Here is a 26,201-nt window from a genome sequence, read left to right as displayed (position 1 = left end):
CCATGTAACTAAGCCTGCCAGTGAAGATTCATTTACAACTTGTTATACAAGTTCATCCAGGAATGCTCACACTTGCACATGGACTCATCTCTGTTGCAGAATGCAATGTTACTCAATACATTTGTTTTTTACTTCTGCTTAAGGTTATGGACATTTCTAGGTCGACCTGGTTGAGAGCTTGTAGTATTGTTCTGGTGCATTTGAGAGCTGAAGTTTATTTGACAGTTCTGTAAGATCACCATGAAATTGAAACAACAAATGTTCTTCAGTAATTCAGGTCTCACTCGAATCTGTTGCATCTTTAAAATTGTCAAGAAACACATTCACTTCCCTAGTTCGTTAATATCTTGTTCATTTTGCTGATTTCTTGCATTTGTTAGAACAACTTTATTGCAGAAACAAACATCCGGCAAAGTCTGCATATGAAGATTGATTTCAATCATGAAGTGTTTGCATATGAAGATGGTTCCAATTACATAAGGGATAGATTTTCATACAAACTAGCTAGGCAGCCATCACAAATTTTGAGTAGCCATTACAACAACCCTCACAACTAGATGCAACAAGAGAAATCTGTGGTAAGGTCATAAAAGATCAAGTATGTTTCTTCTGTTTATTAGCTTCCCATTCCTTGTGATTTGCAGCAATCTTCGCGAGTACATTGGCATGAAAGCCTGGGTATGGCTCATATGCAAACACCTTCTGAAGAACCTGAAGTACAATAGTGCACATGCATAAACATTTTCAATCCCTGTTCATGATTATAAATTTGAACAGGTTAAGAGAATACCTCGAGCAAGACAAAGAAAGGAGCCATTAGAAATGCTTGAGAGATGTTGTCAAGAAGAGCTGGGGCCCTTTTCTGACAATGAGTAAATAAGTTATCAGCCATCATGACCGCACAGACCCTAAAATTGTTATTAAATGGTTAGTAATACAAATTCAGTATTACCTCAAAGACTCCATGAGCGATGAACTGCCAGGTTCAGCAGAACACTTGCGCTACCAATATGACCTGCGTGTGCATATTTATTAAAGAATATCAAAGTCTATGAATTGAAATAGCCGATTTTTTCCTCTTTGCCTCCTATGCAAAAAATGATTTAATTTTTTTTAATGAAAAAGTCAGTTATTGAGAATGTTGGCATGGAATTTTACAGGAATTTTACAGTCGACTGTGAAGAAGTACACTTCATCTTCCATGAATAATTTCATAAAACTCTTTCCTCAGTCCTAGATCACTGAATTAGAACTTGCCATGATAGTATCAGGAAAAGCTTTGAAAAGCTTAGGAATTATAACAGCATAACCTGTACAAATCAACGTAGTCCTGCTGAGAACCTACGAGGTTTTTAATTCAGGAAACAATAAAGGACAATGTTTCTGTTAATTAATCCACGCAATTTCAATGTAAAACAAAAATACAGTGAGGGAATGCTTCAAGTTCATTATTTTCTGCTTTCCATTAGCCATGCATTAACTGCCTGCTTGCCATGATTACTCCTAGTAACTTCATCAATTTTTAAGTTCTTCCCATGCCCAATTTCAACAGTTTGCAGCAGCAATACCCTTCATGAAAGAGAGGGTGCAGTTGAGCAACTCTTATTGTTATGGAGGCTCAATGTAGCCCATTACTAAAGAGTGCATGTCACTTGAATAAAACATCACAGTTACATACTCAATAAAGAACTCAGTGGAACTCAAGGTGGCATATTTTTAGGAGACCTAGTGTTCTCTCAATCAATATCTGAGTTTCTGACCTTAGTTAAGTATTTCAATCCACCATCCAATTCTGCTATATGTGGAGACCACCTCAAGAGTAGGTCTATCACTAAGACTAGGAGGAATGGCCAGATCCTGGACTTAATCCTCCAGAAAGCATAGAGTTCTGCTCCCAGATGTCAATTGAGATCTTTGTATGAGGTAATGATGCATATTCACGAAAAGAAATTTATTAAAAATATATGATCCACAACATCATTTAGAGCTGAGAAAGCAAAAAATTCTGCTTAATATGGGAGCCTAAAACTTTCCACTGAAAAAAGCAAGACTAAAAAAAGGGTGTTTGTGAAATTTGCTCCCATAAGAAGGGAAGAATACCCTTGCTGGCCGCAAAGTGCTTGCTGAGTAGAGAGACTTTCAAGCAATTTGCTAGATTAAAGTGAAATTTACTTTCAGGTGTTTTAAGTCAAGGAGTGTCTTGTCTCCCCACTAAATACACTCTGACTCTCCTGAGCTATTAATTTGGTGAAAACAAATTTCACATGTAGAACTAATCCATGAAGCACTGTCTGATCCAACAAACGCTCAGGAAAAAAAGTAGTTCAGGGATAACTTACTAACATAGAAGCATTTAAACAAACAACAATTATTCGTCACTAAACATATAAATGCACTTAAACACCAAAAGGGGGGAAGGAACCACAACAACAACAAGAAGTCGACAACAATAAAGTGACAAAACAAGAATAGAGCCATATTTCATAGAACAGAGAGGGAAAACATTAAAAGTAATTCCAAGAATCACAAGCAATCCCTAGTACCAGAATCATAAATTTGACAAAAAAAAAAAAAAAAAAATGTCACATACCTTCCATGCAAGAGAAAACCCAAGGTGACTTGCAACTGAACTGCTACTCACCCAGCAGAGAAGGCACAGAAAAGCTGCCAAAGTGCCCGCTTTCTTATCCATAGCCACATAAAAGCTTGCATATAGCAGCGCGAACAAAAACCCGAAATCAAAAACTAAACTGGTAGAGCCTTGAAAGGTTAGCAAATCGAATTGAGGAAGTTGAAAGAGAGGAGGCGTGAAATAGAAAAGCATGAGAGCTGTGTAGAAGAGCGGCCAGACAAATAAGGTATGGATGAAGATGTTTACTGGGTTGCCGTGATAAGCTTCATAGAAGGCGAAATGCTTCTCGAGATCAAACAATCCCTTCGTCATTGACGCGGTAGGCAACAACATCAAGTGCAAAAAACAACAGTAAAAAGCATATTAGCAGAAAATACAATTAGCAGTCGTTGAAGGATCGATTCAAGGTGGTCAAGTGCATTTGTTCGAAGATTTCTTCAAATTCCAACTTCCTCTGGATCGTCTTCAATTGATTGGGTCGGTTCAATGGTTCCAAATGGTTAGGTTATAGACTCTTGCCGAACCGACCCGGGTTGGATAGATGGAATTTTTTAAAAAAGAAAAAGAAAAGGATAATTAGAGGAAACGTGTCATGGGAAGAGGATAGAGCTGCTTTCATCCAAGAACAAGGTGTTCTCTTCCACACTTCGCAAGCTTGCGGCCATGGCCACCTTGGCCAAGCACCTAGTCATGTGCCACTCTCATCAACCCACTTCTTCTCCTTCTTCGCACAAGGACAGAATCTCCCCCACCTCCACTTCCACCTCCACCTCCGCTGCTACCAACAAGGATATGCCGCCACCGCCGCTGCTGCGCCGTCGCTCCCTCATCACAACACTCTTGGCAGCTTCGGCGTCTGTAACATTAATGGCGACTCCCCCAACGGCCCTCGCCTACTCCTGGGGCACCAAGTCCTTTCTCAAGGAACGGTTCTTCGAACCCGCGCTCTCCCCCGAAGAGGCCGCTGAGCGGATAAAAAACACGGCCGAGGGGCTCAAGTCCATAAGAGAGATGCTCGATACCATGTCATGGAGGTACTGCATCTTCTACATACGACTGAAGTCTTCTTACCTGTCCTCCGACCTCAAAAACGCCTTCTCCACCGTGCCGGCCAGCCGCCGGAGCACTTACGTGAAGACTGCTAACGAGCTCGTCGATAACATCGCCGAGGTAAAGTCTATTTACAGAAGAAAAAAAATCACCCTTCTAAATTTCTGCTACTGCTACTAAGTAATCTTGGATCGATTCTTGATTGATGCTTCTGCTGTCTGTTATGTTTCATTTCTGCAGTTGGATCATTACGTTCGGACCCCGAAAGTTTATGAATCGTACTTGTACTATGAGAAGACACTCAAGTCACTGGACGATATAGTGGCTCTGTTGGCCTAGAAGAACATCTCCATTTCCCCGCCCTTCTTTACAGACTTAATTTCCATGTTTGTAATTCTCCTGGACGGTAGAAAACATGGACACATAATGTAATTTATTTGATTTGACGTCTTTCTCTTAATTTGAAATGAAGTTTTGTTTTTTTAATTTATCATTCTTTAAGAATCTCTGCTTAATCGAATCTCTATCGTATAAATGCTAAGGTATCAGCAATGGGTCTGTGTTTCTTTCGAGAATAGAGCAGAACTGTAGACATAAAGCCTGAAACTAAGAACTTCCAATTTAGAAATACCACAACTTATACTGCCATAGATTCAAGAACAGAATTACAAGCATTTGCGAACAACTTTCTGGAAAGACTCATGAGAAAAATCAAACAGAAATCTACATATTGCAGAGAGAAGTCAGAGCACACCATAGTTGACTCTAGTCTTGGAATCACGTCGAACGCCTGGAGATGGCAATGGAAGACAACAAGATGAGCAATATGAAGACAACGATTCCTCCGAAGGAGCCGATCAAAGACCCGGAAATACGCTCGCAGAATGAATTGAACTGCTGGCAAATGGCGAACCAGTTGGCCCGTGCATTTCCCTTGTGAGCTAAGTACACAATCGCCGCTGCAGCAGAAGCTCCGGACGTCAATAGCGCCAGCATTGCCTTACAGAAGAAAACGGAAGAAAAATAATCAATCCCAGTTTTTTACCGGAGAATATCCAGAAGAACCATGACTCTAAATCTTCAGTTTTTTACCGTGTCGAAGAGGATCAAGATAACCCTAATGCCTCTGGCTCCGCTCCGGACAATGTGGAAGATGGATAGGGGGACGGAGAGAAGAAGGTAGCTGGCCACAATCGAATTAGCAATCACAAAAAACCTGAGAAAGACATGTATTAGAAGCTCAGAAGAATGAAAAACTGAAAATTTAAGCCAGAATGATGGTTCTTGGAGGCAGAAGATGAAAAATGGGTCCTTACGTGAACGACGGTAGATCATCATACTCGGCCTTGAAACGGATGAACTGTGTGAAAAATGGGAGCGTTTCATCAGTCGTTCCCATGGAAATGGCACTGCCCAGAGTGCCCATGAGAGCAACCAATCTCAAAATGAAATCGAAAATGGAGAGACCCCTGTTCAACCCTCCTGCCATCTCAGTAGCTGCCCTGGAAGCCTCTCCGTTCTCGAAGGCTAGCTCTCCCTTCATTGTCAAAAAATTGCAGGACTCCCGCTAAAAAAAAAAAGACCAGTCGAAACTTGAAATGCCCTTTGAGCTGATTCCTTAAGGAACTTGAATAGAACGAGAGAAGACCCAGTATTTATACAAGGTCTGCTGCCATCTGAGAAGACAAATTAGGCGACTGATGATGAGGCTAAGACGTGATATGATCCTACTTGCTAAAGCATTGCTGGGTTATCGGAATTGTAACTGCTCTTCACTTGCCCATTTAATATGTCGGGGAGGAGACATCTTCCAATCAATCTGGACTGGAGTTCTTCCAACTGAAACGATACCATCAATGGAAAAATTCGTGTAAGTCTCTGAAACCACTCCATTACAGTTGCTTGTGTTAGGGAAATGGCACAGCCCCGGAAGCTTTTTACGTAATCCACCAAATTCTTCTGCTCTCTCTTTCTAGACGTGTTGACGAATCATTCTTCTTTTCCCTCTTTTAGATATGTCAAAAGAACCCTTCTTTAGTGTGAAGTTGTTGAAGACTTATATAGAGGCACCACCGCTATATAAAAATGGACTTTGCAGAGCCTATCCTCTTGATAAAGCATAGATCACTTTGACAAAAAGATGGGTGGTGACGTACCTTTTTACTTGTTCATGTAGGATTCTTTGCTAAGATCTAAGGAATAAATTTCATTAGTTGAACAAAGTGAGTTAGGATACCTTTATTCACATCTGCATGAAGTTTATTGTTTATTCGAAATAAATTTGGACACATGAGTCAATCCATCTTTGAAGGGGGAGAGTAGATCTTGTCCAGGCAAACTGAATCACACGAAAGCACTAGGGATAATAAAGTACTACTTTTTCCTTTTTCTTTCGTTGGGGTATTACTGAAAGCAAGAGGAAGGGAAGATTTCTTCACCTCCCACTATCACTTGATCCAAAGAAAGTATATTAGGGCTTAGGAGGAACTGGGGACTGATCTCTCCGTCATAACCTGCAAGCCTGCTCACTGATCTTCTCTTTTGCTTCTCTTCTCTAGGTTAGGGCCTTTTTTCCGCTCACTGCATCTTTTTCCTTCTCTTCTCTATGTTAGGGCCTTTCTCCGCTCACTGAATATATACTCGCAGGTTCGAGTTTAACTCAATTCCATGGCACCCCTAATAGTAACCCTATCTGTATGCGCATCCACACGGGGGCACAGAGAAATTAGCAGTGCAATTAACCATTCAGGGTACGCCCCGACCACAAATTACCAGAAAATGAACTATTGGGTCATCCGGTTAACATACATTAAAGTAAAATTTGAGATTTGATATTAAATTCTCTCACAATAATGGAAAAGCCTTCATGAATGGCTATGTTAATACTGCTCGTGGCTTTGAGAGGGAGAGGAAGAAGGCAAAATTAAGAGAGTATGAGACTAAGTCCATATAATCTGAAGTGTGCCCAAATTTCATTTTTACCACCAAAATTGAATTAAACAAGTTAATGGTATCCACGAGAACAAAGTTGAGTACAATCAACCTTGACTGAAATTGAATCTAACCACTTTTCTCCCATGTTTGATACATATAAAACTGGCATGTTACAAGAGGTGGAAGTTATATTTACGGCGGGATGTGTAGAAAATCTGAAATACTCGCCTTAATGAACATACAGTGACAAACTACCATGACCTTTGACTCATTGCAATGGAAACAATGAAACTTTCAATCTGAGCTCTGTTATCACAAATTCGCTGCCCAGGTTTTAGTGAAAGTGTATCAGAAAAAGAAACTAAAACATGCTCTACTAAAGAGAAGCATAAATTCATAGAGAATTATCAGTGGACGATTGCATAGTCGGTATTTCATTAAATAAGAAAAAATAAAAAGCAACAAAAGAGCGATCTCTTCGTTTCCTCATCGATCATGTGCTAGAGGATTCTTTGAAATCCTAACGCTAATTTTCCAAAACTGGGTATATCCACATCCACCAACAAACCATTGAGTCTGGAGCCGTTTAAAGGTCTGCAAAAAAGTTGGATGTTGATGCGTTGGAGGCTTCATCCGCCTTTCTCTTGGATCCTGGAAAAATTTATATGATAAACAATCATCATGTTGTCAAGAATCAACTTAATATACATCCTGGATTTTTACATTAGCTGACTATTGTCAAACCATTGGTTTGATTTGTTCATTTTCTCTTCTTTTTCATGGCCCATACATTGCAGTTCTTTCCTCCGAAGACAATGGAGGACCATAATAAACAGCTGAGGCTATTCTAGATCAGCAAATTCCACAAATCTTGGGCACTTGCCTAGTTATGTTATCAGAGAAAAATGGTGGCCAGTGACATACTTATTCAACTAAAGAATAGTTACCTCCCTTGATTGGTCAAACCCCTTCCTTAAGATGAGCTTTAAGCTCAACTCTCATAGCAGCTCCAGAGGTAATCTTTGATTGACTAGGGCCGGTGAGCTGTCTATGACTCTGCAGTATCTGGCTTTCTTTGCCCTTTTCGGTCATTGTGACTCACGAGTCTTGCTCAAAGGGACGAAGGTTTATATTAAGAATTTGAGTGAGAATACGAAAAAATATTTCACCGTCACAGTTATAACTAGGTCTCAAAGAAAAAAATCCCTTCAGTGTGACCAATCAAGGGGAAATATTTGTGCCCCATCAGAGTCACTCAGATTCACACCCCTCAAAAGTATAAATTTACATGCCAATTACTAGGAACGGGCAGCACCTCTCATCAACACCTCATGCGAAGCACTTTCTAATTGATTAATTTTCTTCTCTAAATTGTATTATACAATTTAGTGCTTTAAATTGTTTTTGCTTTGTTCACTGTCCATTTTACTCCCTAGCAAGTCTTATATATCTTGTCTTTTTAATGGATCTCCTTATTGTGTTTCAAAGAACAACCCAAAAAAGGACTTAATTCATGTAAAGTGCCAATAAGTAACACATGAAAGCAGTAGAAATGAATTTATTCACATTACCCCAACAGATACTGGGTAAGGGATGGCGATGATGAAAAATCCATAGAAACCCAATGTAAGAACTGACCTTTCATAGATGATGAAGCCTTAACATCCATATCCATCTCATCATCATCGCTCTCAGCAGCCGCCACTTGGCTTTTAGAAGCATTCTGGTTACTTGCCAATAACTCTTCTAAGTTCCACAGCTACACTAACGCAAAAATAAAAAAACATGAATGTATATGATAAAAAGCTGCTAACTGAAATAAATGATCTAAGGCATCTGAAGAGTTGCATTATCTTAAAAAATGAAAGAATAACTAGGCTACAATAATGCTACCAACCTTTAGCATTTGGTCATGCGAAATACTTCCCAGAAATTTTCTATCATGAGAAAAACCTGTAGCAACCAAAAAATAGGTTGAGCTGCATAAAGCAAATATGAGGCTATGAAAACAAACTGCATATTGCCAAGGGGAGTAGATTAAGACATACCAAGGCGTTCAACGGGGTATTCTGAATGCTCAGCGATTGGCTGAATGATCCTGTTTGGTAGAATGCCCATCAACCTACATACAGAAAGTTCTAGGTTTGGCTTAGAGATATTTAGACCGCTAAGATGCAAATAGAGGAGCTAGTACAGTCCAGAGACTAATTACACAACAAAAACTAAGAATCACCTGATGACTCCGTCCTCGGACCCAGAAATCAGTGTATCTTCGTCAAGCTAGCGCATGAAAGTGCATATTTTAATCATCTACAACATAACAAGCCTCTTTCTACTGGCCTTTTACACTGAAGACAAGGAAATTAAATATAAATTTGCTGACCTTCAGTAATGCATCAATTGAAGTTGATGGACCTCGGAAACTGTCACTGGAAGAAAAGAGAGTAATATTTTAGCTCTTTCCACTAATTACTGGCATATAATTAGCAGTAATGGGTTTGCATGTATCAGAGTCTCTCAGCTAACCTCCAATCCTGGAAGTAGCCCCAGGAGTAAAGAAACAGAGCTCCAGTCTGAGTTCCACATACAACTTTTCGGCCATTCTGTACACAACGAACCCTTAAGAGTACCGTTCAACTGGAATGTTGACTTTGGGCAGAAACAACATTATGTCTATGATGTTTTTTGAACATCATTGAAAGACTAAAATGTATTCAGGAGAACCTGAGGAACATTACCTTCATTACGACTACAGACAAAAGTTCATCTTCAGAAAATTCAGAACGACTTTGGACCTGCCATCAATAAATTATCAAGGTTTACCAATAAGGCATTCCCACTAAAAATTGCAGTATTTGAGCCTATCTAATACAATGCAACACAAATAGATAACAGTCCACTTCAACATGGCAAACCACCTTATTTTTGCGAAGGTTGCAAACTGATAGTGTCCCATCTCCACTGTTAAAAAAGATTATCAAATTAGAACTATCAACACTCAAAGCAATGCATGATTGAATTATATCAATATTAGAAAACTACAGACGAGGGAGGCTGGAAAAAAATGATACCAAATCCTTACCTAGTCCCTAGAAGTTGCATAGAACCAGACACAAAACACATATCTGATACGTACTCTTCATGTGCATTAAAAGTGTTGCAACACGTGCGTTTTCGAGTATCCCAGACCTTGCAGAGAAAGTATCCAAGGATAAGAAGTTTAGAAGAACAATAGATAGAAGATATCAAATACGGATGCTTGTCATATATAAGAACAGATAGCCAAGGAATATACTAAAAAATGATAGCAAGAATGAAAACGGGAAGTAACTAGAAAGGGACCTTTATGCATCCCTCATCATCTCCCGAGCAGAAAGTTGTCTCCGTCAAATTGATCAATCGAGACAGTGCAGCTCTTCAGCAAAGCAAATGGACTTAGAAGATATTCAGGAATAGCCTTGAGAAGGACGCGAGGATGAAAGAGATTAAGAAAGAAAAAAAAACAGATGAAAAAAAGTACCCGTGAGCATCTTCCCGACGAGCAACAGTATTTCCAGTTTCAACGTCGGTTGCTAGAATTGAGCAGTCAGGGGAACCCGTTGCAATAACTAAACAAGCGGATGCATCCAGAAGGGGAAAAAGTCAATTAGCTCATCAGAAAACTGATGGTTTTGTAAGAGCAACATTGAAGATAAAAGAAGTACTTCGCCCAGAGTCAACAAACCGAACAGCTCTACAAGATTCGTCGTGCGCATTAACATTCAACAACCTAAATAAAAAAAATTGGAGAAATCTGAAGTAAAACCCCAAGGGCAACACGAATTGAAGGTTCATATCAAAGGACAGAACAAATGCTACTATACCTCTGCGGCAGTGAGTCCTCCGCATAGCGATACCTATTTCATGGGAAATTTTGAACAACAAATAAAAAGAAGAACATCATTGAATTGACTAAAAAAAAAGAGTGACCGAAAGGCAGAAGAAGCGGCGTGGGAGAAGTTACAGGTGAAGATCGCCGGTTATGAGGCCTGCTGCGACGAGAGAGGAGGATGGGTGGAAATCGAGATCGAACGGAATTTTTCCCAGAGTAACCTCCATTGTCCGGCTTCTTCGCGAGAGAGCAGTGAGCCCTAGGGTCTCGGAAGATATATCGCAAAGCTTACACAGATGTAATCGGGGTTTGTGCTGCCACATAAAACAGTAGGGAATTTTTAAAAATTTACTGTTTCACCTTTGAATAACTAAGTACAAACACAAATTAAATTTAGCTATATCATCCATCGCACATATTATAGCCAAGTGGAGTCTGGGTCGTTTCTTTGAGCCCAGACTTTGTGGTAATGGACCTATATGGTTGCAATACAGTAAATTAAACAAAAAATTAGTGGCAGGTATAACAAAATCAATGACTTTATGTCAGATTTGTCTTTTGTAAATTCTCATATGGATTCCATAGTTACTGCAATTCAAGCCAAACATGGTATAGGTATAGTTACCTCTTGAGCTACTATAAATTAAGCTTTTGCCAACTAAACAAGGGGTTAACCGCTCACTCAGGACAAAAGTCTGAAATCATGAAAGAAGACACCAGCAGTGGTGGATTGGTGAAGGGGCTATCAAGGTCAACGACAACCAAGACAACTTTCATGGGTGTGCACTCGGAACCCTTCCCAAGTTGGAATTGGTGGAAGTTTCATAGATGCATGAGGGAGTTGTCAATAAATTCCCAAATCGATAATAACTCGAGAGTTTTTCTCGTAAAATAGTCTTTTCTGTTTTCTTCCCGTTGCACATATATAGTCTCTTAAGTGACAAACCAAAGATAATTACAATAATGCCCCTCCCCACTTAAACTATTATAATTCCTAATACATTCTTAAATTGAATATGATAACATCTCCCCTCAAATTGTTGTTGGTAAGTCAACCAACAACAATTTGCCAACCAAAAATTGATACCTCTGTCGAGTCATTGATTTGGTGAAGACATCGGCCACTTGGATATTTGAAAAAATGTAAGGAAGAGATATCACCCGACTTTCTAAGGTATCTCAGATAGAATGACAATCAACCTCAATGTGCTTAGTGCGTTCATGAAAAAGGGGATTGGTGGCAATCTGAATAGCACTAGTGTTATCAGCATGAAGAGGGGTAGAAGTAGTACGAAGGAACTCTAGTTCCTCAAGAAGACTGTGAAGCCATACAATCTCAGAATAAGCAATAGGCATGGCACGATACTCGGCCTTAGTAAAGGATTTAGAAACACGATCTTGTTTCTTACATCTCCAAGAAATTAAGGCATCACCTAAAAACATACACCAACCTGTAGTAAATCGACGTGTATCCAGACACCTAACCCAATCAACATCACTATAAGCAACAAGTTGAAGAGATGAGCCTGTAGGAAGGAATAACCCATGAGTAGGAGAACTTTGAATATAGCGGATGATGCGTTGAATTACAACAATATGAAAATACCGAGGAGAAGACATAAAGTGACTGACTTGACAAACGACATAGGAGATATCATGGCAAGTAGTGATCAAGTAAATGAGACTCCTAACCAGGCGCCGATAGAGAGTAGGCTCATCTAGAAGGTCCCCTTCATCTTTCCTGTATTTGACATTTACCTCCATAGGAGTATCAACAGAAGAAGTATCCTCCAAAATAGCCAAGGTAATAATATCTTGAATATACTTATACTGGTTTAAGAAAATACCTTTGGCCCGATGATGTACTTCCAGTCCTAAGAAGTATGTGAGCTAGCCAAGATCTTTCATATGGAAAGTGACATGCAACAACTATTGAACCTTAGTAATCAAACCATAGCCAGTGCCAGTAATGATAATATCATCCACATAAACCAAGAGAAGGACTATACCCGATGCAAATTTGTAGAAGAAGAGCGAAGAATCATATTGACTTTGTGTAAACCTGAAGGTAAGCAGTGTACTACGAAACTTCTCAAACCAAACTCAGGGAGCTTGCTTGAGTCCATATAGAGAACGCCTTAGCTTACAGACATCATGAGGAGAAGAAGTAGTCATACTAGAGGGAAGCTTCGTGTAGATCTCTTCTTGAAGATCACCGTGAAGAAAGACGTTCTTCACATCCATCTGATTCAGTTGCCACGTCTGGGAAGCAGCAATAGCTAAGATAGTTCGAACCGTGGTCATTTTGGCAACATGAACAAATATATCCTCATTATTAATCCCATATTCTTGTTTGTTGCCCAGAGCTACTAGGCGAGCTTTGTGCTAATCCAAAGAGCCATCAGAGCGAAGCTTTATAGAGAAAACTCATTTACTCACAAGAGGTTTGATTGTAGGGGGGGCAAGGAACAATATCCTAAGTGTGATTCTCCTTAAGTGGTTGAAGTTCTGTTTGCATTATATTTTGCCAACACTCATGTTCCATAGCCTATTTGTAGCAAGAGGGATTGAAAATAGAGGAGAAGGGCAAGTAGACCGATGTAGAGTGGTGGAAGGAGCAGGAGTAGGAGTAGGCACTAGGTCAAGATCGTGAGGGGGACAAAGAGGAAGTGGAACCAGACTCATGTCGACTACGTCTTCCATACACAAAACCAGGATTGAACCTTTCCACAATTATCGGGGAATCATAAAAGCTAGGCAAAAGATATAAAGATGCAGATGGTAGCCCAACATGAGATGGAAAAAATTATTAATTTTCAAAGAAAACCACATTCCTAGAAACACGACATAACCAAGAAAACCACACTTAACATATTGAGTTGTAAGTTTATGTCGTTCATGAGCAAGAAGATGCACAAAACAAACACAACCAAATGTTCGAAGATCAAAATATGAAGGAGAATGGCCAAACAACTTAAAAAAAAAAGAGAAACATGATGTAATGTAGGAGAGGGTAAGCGATTGATCAAATGAACCGAAGTAGAAAGCGCTTCACACAAAAAACGAGGAAGAACAGATGATTCAAGTAAAAGAGTTTTTTCTACATCAAGAAGGTGTCGATTTTTCCTCTCAACAACACCATTTTGTTGCAGTGTTGAAGGACAAGAACGTTGAGAGACGATCCATTTGCTTTGAAGAAAGTCCTGAAAATCATTAGACATGTATTCGTCGCCTGAATCAGAACGCAAGACCTTGATGCTGGCAGAGAATTGAGTCTCAAGAAGCGCAAGAAAACACTTAAATAATAAAAAAAACTTTAACCTTAGCCCGTAGGAAATAAACCCAAATAAAGCGACTACAGTTATCATAAAAGTAACAAAGTATTTGTAATGCGCATGAGAACCAACAGGTGCAATTCGCCAAACATCAGTATGAATAATATTGAAACACTGTAAGGCATGAGATACATGATGAGGAAAAAGTAGAACTTTACTTTTGCCAAGTTTGCATGATGGACATTCAAAAGAAAGATCAATAAAAGATCACATTTTATGTCCCAATAAACCAGAATGAACTTACGAAGTACATCAAAGTTTGGGTGGCCTAGACGTCTATGCCACATCTTAGTTTTAGAACCAACAACATTACATTCATAGGAAAGTAAAGGAAAACTAGGAATAATGGGGGAAGGACATACATTAAGAGGAAAGAGTCGTCCCACTTTAGGCCCCTTCGTGATCATCGTTTTGACACTGGATCCCGCACGACACAACCAGAACAAGAGAAACAAACTTTATAATTATTATCAACCAATTGACCAACATAAATAAGATTTGTGGTGAGGTCAAGAGATACATAAACATCAGTTAAGGAAGTGAAAAGATCACCAACAACACTGATAGGAAGAGAACTGCCATCAACGGTGTTAATTATCAGATTTCCATCATAAATTCTGATATTGGAAAGAGAAACAACAGTATTGGTCATATGGTTAAACGCTCCAGAGTCAAAATACCTTGGCTTAGAAGAAACTTTATAATTACCTGAGAGCCCAAAATTACCATTTCAGGAGTGAGTATGTTCGGGTTTGCTAAGGCTGTAGAGGTAGGAATAGGAACAACCGGCGGGGCAGCAAACAATGCAGCAGAACTAGAGGCACCAATAGAGGCATAATAAGCAGTACCCTGCTTCCTTTTATGTTGATTGGGACAGGCAAAGATGATATGACATTGTTTTTTGCAGTAGTTACATAACTTCTGATGGCAATCCCGAGCAATATGACCAAAGGCTTTACAACTAAAGCACTGAATAACATGCATGTCTCTACCCTTATTCCTTCCCTGTGCTGCATAAGCCACAGTAACAGGGGCACTAACATTAGCCCGATGTTCCATGCTAGCATGAGTTACTATACGTTGCTCCTCACGGAGAAGTTCACTGAAAGAAGCATATAGAGATGGTATAGGATGACGATTCATCATATTAGAACGTGCAATGTCAAAATCGGATTTTGAAAACCAAAAAAATATTCCTCAATGGAGAGACTTCCTTGTGTGAAATTAGCCATCTCATACTCCAATTGAAAACGTCGAGCCGTGTTGTCTTAATGGTAAACCTTGCTGAGGTAATTCCACAAGTCAATCACATTTTTATAAGGCCTCAGATTGAGAACAAAGTGAGGCTCAACGGAGCCAAGGATCCAAGTCATAACCCTAGCAACTTTGACTTTCTACTTGGACAAAGCCTTGACCTCTCGAGGTGCGGGATCACTCCCTTCTATATGACCACATAACTCTTTTCCCATAACAAATAAACGAAACTGAAATTCCCAGGGAGTGTAATTTTTACCCATGAAATGAATAGGGACCGAGTCTAACCTATCAGATGACAAGATAAAATGCAAATAACCCCGAAACCTCTCTGGATAGAAATCCACAAAAAAAAATTCATAGCTTAACTATTATATATATAACTTGATTCCACTGAGGATAAAATGTCTCATCACCCTGTTTTCTCCCAACTAGGAAGAATAATTCACCTTGATATCTGCCGAAGCCCTCTGCTATGTCTCAGCAACAAAAAACAAAAAATTCGAAATAGAGCCAAGCGACACTCTCGCCCCAACACCATTCCAATCGATTGCCGCTTACCCCCTTAATATATGCCGAATCGAGAATTGAGAAGGTACTGCTCCAATGGAAACAGTGCTGCTCCCAGAAGGTAATGCATAGAAAGCACCGAAAGTCACAAAGATCAAAACCTTCGTAAGGAACCTCTGAAATCCACTGCAAAATCCAGATGACACCGCAAGATCCTCTGAAATCCACTGCAAACTGAGAACCGAGAACCGAGAACCTAGAATCGAGAACCGACGAATTGAGAAAGAGGGGGGAGATAACCCACCTTTGAGAGCACCGAAAGTGTCGAAGGATTACTCAGATGACATCGATGATCTCGAAACGCAGCTCTGATACCATGTCAGTAAATTCCCATACCATGTCAGTAAATTCCCAAATCGATAATAACCCGAGAGCTTTTCTTGTAAAATCGTCTTTTTTGTTTTCTTCCTGTTGCACATATATAGTCTCTTAAGTGACAAGCCAAAGATAATTACAATAATGCCCCTCCCACTTAAACTATTATAATTCCTAATACATTCTTAAATTGAATACGATAACAAGAGTCAAGATGGCTTCCTACTCAGGGCAACCGATGTTGCTGACTCTACTATTGTGGAACTCCCCTCCTCGTCTACCTCACCACCTTTTCCTTTTTACGACGCTTATCCCGTCTTGTTCATGTCATTCCTTGATATGGGATGGGTAGGGGGGGAAACCTTGCAATGCACTTGTCCTTATTGAAAGCATCGTTTGCTCAGGCAGAGAATGGCCACAGAAAGCCATAGACGTATGAGGGAGTCACAGTGGCTTCCAACTCAAGGCCAATCAATGATGCTAACTCCACTACTATAGAACTCCAAAGACTCAAGCAAGGCATTTTCTTGAACAAAAAATCAATTGGCGGTCCCTAGTGGATTTGACGCAACTCCAACATTCTGGTCACCTGGTGTGCCAAGGAAGCCAAATCATCGGGGAGGCATTCACAACCCTTCTATGATATTATGAATCTAGTTTCTAATTTTAACTATAGGACTCATGTACATCGATTAGCAAACAACACGACTCATCCTTTAGCTAAGCAAGGGGTGGCTCTCCAATCTCAATGTAAGAGGCACCCCTACCTAAGTTTGTATTCCTTGTTTTTGGAATAAAACTTCACCTTTCTCAAAAAATAAATAAATATATAAATAAATAAATAATAATAATAAATTTTAAAAAAGAGAGAAGAAGACAATCAATCTCTAGCTGTCCCAAATAATGGACCTGGACAAGTGCTCATGCTCAAGCAATTGACTGCCTAGAGAAAATGAGATGGGTAGTTCTCTCTAGATTAGGTAGTCTAGATGTAGTAAGTTATCACTTCAGTTTTCAAGTTACTTCCTGTTAAAAATTGCTACAACACAAGTATTTGATTATTTTTAGTAGAACTGAGTACAATTTTCTTCTTCTTAGAGCAGCAATCATACGTACAATAAGTGAGAAAAAGGGTTTCCAAAGCTGGTAAATCAATGCCCATGAAAGGCATCATACGAAATAAAAAAGAACATCTTTTGATTAATCTAACCTAATTTGGAATATAGTAATGGCTGTGTAGAAGTCATTTTTTTTTTTCTCTTTCTCTGTTTGCTATTTCTCCTAACACCCGAAACCCCTACTTCTGGCCCTTCAAATTTTACCTTTAAACTTTAAGTCAGACTGTAATATCTTCATTGTTTTTAATCTTTGTATTACCCACATACTAAAGAAGGATTCTACTTAATTATTTCTTTCACTAAACTGCATACAACTTCAACATTTACTTATTTCAGGCCAATATCTTACTAACATGTTTTACTGGCAGATGCATTGTAATAAATTACTCTCTCAAATACCACTTTCATGCCATGTTTTATTTTTGACGAATTGTCATTTGCAAGCATTGGGACCCACATTTTTTAAAAAGAAAAAATACATTGGAAAGCAGGGATAATAGGTTGTTTTACCAATTTGGCACAATGGACTCAGTTTCCGACTTTCATTAGGTGTTGAAAGGTTTTTAGGTTGTGTATCCATAACATGTTCAATTCAAGGTTCAATCAAACCTAGAACACAAATCATTTATGATATATTAAAAAATCAAGATTGGAACTACATTCAAGAATAATTTGCAATGAATATCAAACATGAACTGCAACTCACCTGCTCTAGTATAAGTAACTTGTGCTCGTCCATATAATATCTGGAATGTATAGGATCTAGCTTCATCAAATCATTATAGAGCTCTAAAATCTCTTTAGAGTGGCTCCTTCTGTCGGTGGATAGAACCATCAACTCATCAAGAGCCATTAATAAACGTGCTAGTGTAAGCTGCCCTATTTTATTGAAAAATAAAAATATAAAGGAGATCAACGCAATACCAAGATGTAAGAGGGGGAGAGAGAGAGAGAGAGAGAAATTCCTCAAAATAAGACATTCATCAACCAACTAAAAACTAATTTTGAGAGGAGACTAACCTGTCTATTTCAGACAACAACTCCCGGAATAGATTTATATCATTCTCTATGGCTTCAATATTCCACCTTGAAACCATTACTTGATGCTCCTTATGGATTTTTGTGGTCTCAAATGAAACACCAAAAGAATTTAAGTTCTTACTAATATCTTCTTCAATATAAAAGTTTTCTACTTTCCAAACAATCATCGCCCCCTCAGATTTTTCATCACAATCCACTTAATGATCTTGTAAGTTAAGGGAAAATTCTAACTGAGAAGGATATCCTCATTGGAAAGCATTCGATGAAACAATGCCCACAGCATGTCTAATGACAACCTCAACAACATAAAGTTTTGAAGGGTAAATTCTCATATCAGGAATTTTTAGGTATGCTCACCAAGCTTGGGCGAGTCCTGACTTGTTTGCTGATATGATGCCATTGAAAGAAAACAACACTTGGGAGTTGACAAAGCTTCTAAAAGGGCAAAAGACCATAGGTGTGAAGTGGGGATCTACAAGACAAAGTTGAAAGAGAGTGGTGAAGTTGACAAATACAAGGCACACTTGGTCGCTAAAGGTTACAAACAAGAGTTCGACATTTATTACAAAGAATTATTTGCTCTTGGTTATGCAAAGTTTGGATATGAGATTAAGGTGTATAAATTAAGAAGGACACTCTATGGATTAAAACAAGCTCCATGAGTTTGGTGTTATGAACCCAATAGTGGGCAGAGTCAGGCAGAGATACCACGACTGAGTCAATTACTCTGACTGAGTCAGTTACGTAGTCATTTAGTTTACTTTTAAAGTTAAATGCAATGGAGGAGCAAAATTGTAATTTTCTCTTAAACCTTGTGGACATAATATTAAACCCCTAGCCAATACTACAAAAGACAGATCTATTAGGTAGCAAAAGGCCAAACTATAACAACCATTCCCGGGTTTCTACAGTTGCCCTCTGGAATTCGAACGCGGAACGTGAGACTTGGCTCTGACACCATGTCAAACACTTAGCCAATACTATCCAAAAAACCGATCTATTAGGTAAGCGAAAGTTAAACTCTAACACATAAACCCTATTTAGAGGGGGAATGGAATAAAAAGAGGGAAGTCAGAATTTAGGTTAAAACAGAGGGTTTAAGTTCTCCTACACACGAGAGGGTTTTCAAGCTTTGATTTTCTATTTTATTTTATTTTTTTCATGCGAATCACGGTGTTATATCCTAGAATTGTATCAAATTTGTATCGGAGCTGAAACCATAAGCGAATTGTCGATGAAATATATGCGCAGTACTTCACAAAGAAATTTCATGATGCTACACGAGTATGTGATTAAAATGGAAAATAGGTTATTGGAATTCGTGAAGCGTCAATTTTTTTTTTCAGAACGAGAGAGGAAGGTCGCCGAATATGAACAGTCGCTGCTGTTCGTCGACTGACCTCAAATCGCCGAGCAGGGAATTCTAGAGGCGCAATCCAAAGCCGGGAATTCCGAACAGGGGGAGCCTGGCACTCCAAAAGTAACGACAGGGGCAAAAAGCCCGTCGGAACAGTTCGACGAGCGCCAACCCTATTCGAAACTTCAGCCTCAATTTGCTATTGTTCGTCGTCGGGAACAGGCCAACTGCAGCATAGATTGAACATTGGCAAAATGGGAATGGCACCCACCATGGGGCCTTTGTCTTGAAAATTTCCGAGACTTCCCGTTCGCCATTAGGAACGGCCATCCAGCAGAGGGTGGACCTAACTCCTCCGAGTGTGGAAATCCAGCGCCTACCTATCTCGAAAATTCCCGAGACTCCCCGTTAACCATCGGGAACGGCCGTCCAACATATGGTCGACCTAACTCCTCTGAGCATGGAAATCCAGCGCCAACGCCTAGAGTAATGAAATCAGCAGTCGGGGAAATTGGAAATTTCCGCGTTGAGAAGCTTCACGATAAATTCTGGCTAGATGCCTTAGCTATTCGCAGTCGGGAAATGCTTCCGAGGGTAGTTCTTCTCGGCGACAACGGTGCTGGGAACAGGAAAGAACCAAATCCCAAAACATTTGATTTCGCCGTGGAGCGGGTAGCCTTGACGGAAGAAGACACTTTCGGTACAATGATTTTTGGTCGAAAATGGCCACAATAGGTCGAGGACCCTGATGGTGGTGTGGGTGAAATCATCGGGCGTGCCCAAGAGACGAATTTGTTGTTGCAGAAGAGTATGTGCAGTTCCTTTCATCAAGATCCGTGGAATTCCAGTTGAAAGGCTGTATATTTCATCAACTATGCCTGGGCATATCTTCGAGATGGGAATTGGCTTGAACTTTGATAATCTTGTTATAACAGACGGTGACTGTGATATTAAGTTTGGTGTTTCTGCTGCTGTCTCAAAAACAACAGTTGTACCAATTGAGCGGGTGAAGCTCTTGATCCAGAATTAGGATGAAATACTCAAAGTTGGCAAGCTCTCTGAACCCGACAAGGACATTGGTGATTGCTTTGCAAGAACAATCAAGGATGAGGGGGTTGTATCTTTGTGGAAGGGAAATGCTGCAAATGTTATCCGTTACTTTCCCACCCAGGCCCTTAACTTTACCTTTCAGGATTATTTCCAGAGACCCTTCAATTTCAAGAGAGATAGAGATGGATATTGGAAATGGGTTGTTGGTAACTGGGCATCGGGAGGATGTACTGGTGCTTCTTCCCTTCTTTTGTCTATTCACTCGGTTATGCTCGATGTGTAGCCAATGATGCCAAGGCTTCCAAGAAGGGAGGTGAGAGGCAGTTCAAGGGTCTTATAGATGTTTACAAGAAGACACTTAAAATCAGATGGCATTGCTGGTCATTATCGTGGATTTAACATCCCGTGTGGGAATTATTGTTTACCGTGGACTCTACTTCGGAATGTATGATACCCTTAAGCCTGTGGTTCTGGTTGGCGAGCTACAAGATAGTTTCTTCCCAAGTTTCTGTCTGGGTTGGGGGATCACAATCGGTGCTGGGTTGCCTTCCTACCCAATTGATATTGTTCGAAGAAGGATGATGATGACATCTGGTGTAGCTGTGAAGCTATCTAGGACCTTAAAATATGACTGTATTAGTCCCCATAGTAGAGGTACACTTTGCCATGCTATTGAAACTGATACTGATAATAGACATGGTTGAGACTCCAGGGTTCCTTGTACACTTTGTTCGAGGTAGTTCACTAGAAAAACAGAGTGCAATTGAAATTGATGTAAACTTCCAGGAGGTGTGTCAATTCAAGCAAGCTAAGGATGAAGTGGCAGGATATGATTGGGACAATTTAATGCCCGATGTTGTTGATCTTTTGATATTTGATGCATCTTCTGTGAATTTGTCTGCTCATGGTACTGAGCTACATGCAGAGCGTGTAGATGATCCACAGAAAAGGGCCAATCAGCACCATGCTTCTTCTAATATACATCACCACCAAGAATTTGCCTTTTAGCTTGGAGGGATTGGCGAGCAGAACAAAGCAGCTAATAGACAAAGCTTACTTCCATGGACATCAAAGAACAATCATGAGGGTGACTTCGGAGTACTGCAACACTTTACTTCTAACAAAAAATTGGAAGGAGAAATCAAGCATCCCTATGGTAGATGCAACTCCTATGACTAGGCCGAGCAGTAGCTGACCAGCTTGGAAGGCCCTAGTGTTCTGCCACTTGCTGTCCAACGCTTGCCGTCGGGAACAACTGGCCAGCTCAACAATAGGGTAAATTCTGGGAACTACGTCTGCTATAGGAGGAATATTCAGGGGCAGTGGTACAAGATGGATGACAGCGTGTATTTGAACTGGATGGATGACAGCCGCAACAGATGCTACTTGGGGAGATGTGGCAACGTTTGACACACATTCCCACCCCCAACCTTGAGGACAAACTCGTTCTTCAGGAGGGGTGTAATGTTATGAACCCAATAGTGGGCTGAGTCAGGCAAAGACACCATGGCTCAGTCAATTACTGTGACTGAGTCAGTTACGTAGTCATTTAGTTTACTTTTCAAGTTAAATGCCATGGAGGGGCAAAATTATAATTTTCTCTTGAACCTTGTGGACATAAACCCTATTTAGAGGGAGAATGGAATGAAAAGAGGGAAGTCAGAATTTAGGTTAAAACAGAGGGTTTGAGTTCTCCTAAATGAGCTCGAGGGTTTTCAAGCTTCCCTTTGGCTTGATTTTCTATTTTCTTTTCTTTTTCTGTACGAATTGTTGTGTTAGATCAGGGGACCATAACATTTGGTATAGTTGTATAGATGCATATTTTTCTAAGGAGGGCATTCAAAAATGTCCATATCAGTATACATTTTTTATAAAAATTGAAGATGGAGGAAAAAGGCTTATTGTTTGTTTGTATGTGGATGATTTAATCTATACTTGGGATGATAGTGCCATGATTGAAAACTTTAAACAGTCCATGATGATTGAGTTTGAAATGACTGATCTTGGAATGTTGCATTACTTTCTTGGCATAAAGTGATGCAAACTCCTGCTGGTATCTGTATTTCACAAAAAAAATATGTACAAGAAATTTTAAACAAGTTTCAGATGAAGAATTGCAATTCTGTGAGTACACCAATAGAGTTTGCTCTAAAGCTAAGTAAAGATCATGAAGGAAAGAAGGTCGATAACACTTTTTACAAACAAATTGTGGGAAGCCTAATGTATTTGACAACAACAAGGCCAAACATAATGTATTTGGTTAGTCTCATTAGCAGATATACGGAAAATCCGACAGAGTTGCATCTTCTAGCGGCTAAGAGGATCTTTCGGCACTTAAAAGGAACCATTGATTTTAGTTTGCTCTACAAGAAGGGAGAAAAATCAGATTTGATTCGCTTTACTGGTAGTGATTATGCAGGAGATATAGATTGTTAGACTTGATGTCTAATAATAATATAAACATCATAGAAAATAGATATTAAATCCTACATAATTCCATTATCATGAAAACCATACATATATCATAGAATTGAAATAAGAAGAATAAAGAGAGCGTACCTTTCATCTTGAAGAATATAAACAGAACTTGAAGTGCAAAAGATAATCTTTTATACTTCGTTTACAAGTGATAAGCTTGCTCCCGTTTAGCCAGACTGGGTGTGCAAATAGCCTTAGCCTCACTTGTAAGACCATAGAGGTTTATATAGATTTTCAAAGGGTGCACTAATGACTTTTCATAAGGATACATCCTCTTAGAAGAGATACATCCTCTCAGGAGGGATACATCCCCTCAAGAGAGACATATCTCCTTAGTCCCAAGGGATGTGTCCACTAAGTCAATGTACCCATTTAATCTACCTCTACAGGGGGATGTGCTGGCCATTATTCCCTGTACTGAACATCCAATGACAACATCTAGAAGTGGGCCCCATGCCTCTAATATCATGGTAATTTTATTTTATAAATTATCTATTTGAAACCATAATTCTAACAAACTCCCACTTGGTTTCAAATCCATTTCAAATTCTGATTTTCGAAAAAAAACTTGAAAAATCAATTTTGACACATAAAACCATACCATGACCATAGGCATTACCTTAAACACTTTAATATACTTGTGTAGTTAACCCGGGCCTACACAATATATAACTTAGATATCCAAGGCTGGGGAATAAACCAAATCCATACTTGTCAAATTTGCCAATTCAGCGGTCTTCATTCATAGCATACTCGGACCTGAACTCAGGGTAAAGCTCTGTACCAGTTCGAGTATTAGCCACTAAGGTAACTGTGCCTAATCAGTACCATAGGCCTGAATAATTTAGACATCCAACCCAACCTTCCTATTGAGACCCTTCCGTATATACATACAAGTATATACCTAATAAAAAAAAGCTGGACATCAAGGCATCTCACCGTCCATAGCATACTCAGTACCTGAGGAGCTCAGGTTAAAGCTCTATACCAGCATGAGTATTAGCCGTAAAGGAAACTGTGCCTATGCAGTCCCATTGGCCTGGACAATTTCGAGACTCAACCATCATTCCCTATTGAGACCCTCATATATACACGTACAAGTGCATACCTAATAGGGAAGCTGAATCTCATGGCATACACTGAGTACTCATATTATCACACAAAAGCATATGCATTTTGTCAAAATCATTCCATGGAATATAAATTATAATGTCATGACATACATAGTATTACAAATCATTGAGACCACAATGCATACAAAACAATGTTCTCCCACTTGGTCTCATCAATTATACACAAATCAAACCCATGTTCCCCACATGGAAAGTGAAACTGGTCACGGGAAGACACTTGGTTAGTGGATCAACTAAGTTATCCGGAGAAGATATCTTATAAAGAACAACTTCCTCCTTCCTCAGCATGTCTCGTATGTAGTGGTATTTTCCTTCGATATGTTTAGCCTTGGAGTGACACTTTGGATCTTTCGTGATAGCAATAGCAGATTCATTATCACAAAAGAGAGGAATAGGTCGCTCCACAGTCTACCACTAGAAGACTTCGCAAGAATTTGCGAAGATAGACAACTTCCCTTGTAGCTAAGTTCATAGCCACATATTCTGCCTCCATGGTTGATTGCGCGACACAATCTTGCTTCTTGCTTTTCCAAGAAATGGCACCTCCTCCAAACATAAAGATAAAACCAGAAGTAGATTTTCGGGTATCAACACATCCTTGATAATCTAAGTCGGAATAACCAACCAATTCCAACTTGTCCGCTTGATAAGTCAAAGCATATGACTTTGTTCTTTTTAGATAGCGCATTACCCATTTTACCCCTTCCCAGTGAGTGAAACCTGGATTAGCTTGAAACCGGCTAAGAATCCCAACAACATAAGCAAGATCAGGTCTTGTACATAAAAGAGCATACATAAAACTCCCCACAGCAGAAGCGTATGGATACTTAGATTCGTCCAACTTATCTTTGAGGCGAGAAGGACAATCCACATGGCTCATCTTTTTAGTGCTATCATAAGGTACTTTACCTTGTATACAGTTAGACATGTGAAACCGATCCAGAAGAGTGTCGATATACTTCTCTTGAGACAAACTCAATTTTCGCAAAGATCTATCCCGTAGAATTTTAATGCCAAGAATATAAGAAGCGTCCCCAAGGTCTTTCATATCAAATGTCTGAAACAACCATGTCTTTATACCTTGGAGTAACTGAATATCATTCCCGGCTAATAAAATATCATCTACGTATAAAGTAAGAAAAGCAATGCGATCTCCCACTGTTTTTATATAAACACAGTGATCTTCTGGATTCTGAGTAAAACCATACGCTGTAATTGCTTTATTGAACTTGATGTTCCATAATCTTGAGGCTTGTTTCAAACCGTAAATAGACTTGTCCAACCTACACACTTTTGCTTCAGTTCCAGATCTAACAAATCCACGTGGTTGTTCCATATAAATCTTCTCATCCAAATTTCCATTTAGAAAAGCAGTTTTAACATCCATTTGGAACAACTCATAGTCATAATATGCTACCAATGCCAGGAGAGCTCGAATAGACTGTATTCTTGCAACGGGAGAGAATGTTTCATCATAATCAATCCCGTATTGTTGAGTAAAACCCTTGGCAACAAGACGAGCTTTGAATCTTTCAACTTTACCTTCAACATTTCTCTTCCTTGTAAAAATTCACTTGCACTTAATGGGCTTAACCGATGTAGGAGGATCAACAAGTTTCCAAACTTCATTTTTATACATAGAGTCCATCTCTTCTTCCATTGTCGACTTCCACTTGTCGGAATCCACATCAAGGAGTGCTTCCTCGTAAGTGTCAGGATCAGTAACATCTTCATTCAACCTTGTTCTTTCATAAGTTTCTCCAGCATAGGTATAAAAATCTGAAGATGATAAGAGTTGACTAGGTTTTCTTTCTCTTGTCCCTCTTCGAATATCCATTTGGGTAGAATTCTCTATATTAGAAGGAGATTCAGAAGAAGACATTTCAACACATTCTTCCAAGTGAGACTTCATACCTAAATCTTCATCACAATCAAATCTATCCTCAATGAATTTTACATGTCTACTTTCAATAATCACCTTCTCCTTAGGATCATATAACCTATATCCTTTCGAATGTTCAGAGTACCCAACGAATAAACATCTTCGAGTCTTAGCCTTCAAT

General features: G+C 39.4%; 3 protein-coding genes and 2 pseudogenes across 3 annotated transcripts; 2 read left to right on the top strand and 3 right to left on the bottom strand.

Annotated features, from left to right (window-relative positions):
• Positions 1–417: 417 nt before the first annotated feature.
• On the bottom strand, positions 418–3,018 carry LOC137937691 (2-hydroxy-palmitic acid dioxygenase MPO1-like; annotated as a pseudogene).
• Positions 3,019–3,257: 239 nt separating this feature from the next.
• Positions 3,258–4,160, top strand: LOC137937855 (photosynthetic NDH subunit of lumenal location 2, chloroplastic). The gene is made up of 2 exons (XM_068783037.1): positions 3,258–3,802; positions 3,923–4,160. The coding sequence occupies exons 1-2, from the start codon at positions 3,296–3,298 to the stop codon at positions 4,019–4,021; spliced, it is 606 nt and encodes a 201-aa protein (XP_068639138.1). The 5' UTR covers positions 3,258–3,295; the 3' UTR covers positions 4,022–4,160.
• Positions 4,161–4,459: 299 nt separating this feature from the next.
• LOC137937242 (casparian strip membrane protein 1-like) lies at positions 4,460–5,225 on the bottom strand. The gene is made up of 3 exons (XM_068782325.1): positions 4,999–5,225; positions 4,775–4,898; positions 4,460–4,681 (listed from the first exon to the last, which is right to left on the bottom strand). Exons 1-3 carry the CDS (start codon positions 5,223–5,225, stop codon positions 4,460–4,462), a joined length of 573 nt encoding a protein of 190 aa, XP_068638426.1.
• Positions 5,226–6,978: 1,753 nt separating this feature from the next.
• On the bottom strand, positions 6,979–10,762 carry LOC137936039 (WD repeat-containing protein 55-like). The gene is made up of 15 exons (XM_068780547.1): positions 10,620–10,762; positions 10,480–10,512; positions 10,321–10,385; positions 10,137–10,224; positions 9,959–10,031; positions 9,699–9,805; positions 9,535–9,577; positions 9,355–9,411; positions 9,143–9,219; positions 9,000–9,045; positions 8,850–8,896; positions 8,665–8,738; positions 8,514–8,569; positions 8,255–8,375; positions 6,979–7,267 (listed from the first exon to the last, which is right to left on the bottom strand). The coding sequence occupies exons 1-15, from the start codon at positions 10,712–10,714 to the stop codon at positions 7,203–7,205; spliced, it is 1,047 nt and encodes a 348-aa protein (XP_068636648.1). The 5' UTR covers positions 10,715–10,762; the 3' UTR covers positions 6,979–7,202.
• An 8,675-nt stretch (positions 10,763–19,437) lies between these two features.
• LOC137936549 (ADP,ATP carrier protein 1, mitochondrial-like) lies at positions 19,438–22,322 on the top strand (annotated as a pseudogene).
• Positions 22,323–26,201: the final 3,879 nt, after the last annotated feature.

The sequence above is a fragment of the Aristolochia californica genome, unplaced genomic scaffold, assembly GCF_029961685.1.
Source record: "Aristolochia californica isolate CCGP_79_NKW_82.1479 unplaced genomic scaffold, dmAriCali1.0.hap1 SCAF_7, whole genome shotgun sequence".
NCBI lineage: Eukaryota > Viridiplantae > Streptophyta > Magnoliopsida > Piperales > Aristolochiaceae > Aristolochia > Aristolochia californica.
This window is presented reverse-complemented; position numbering and strand designations above follow the sequence as displayed.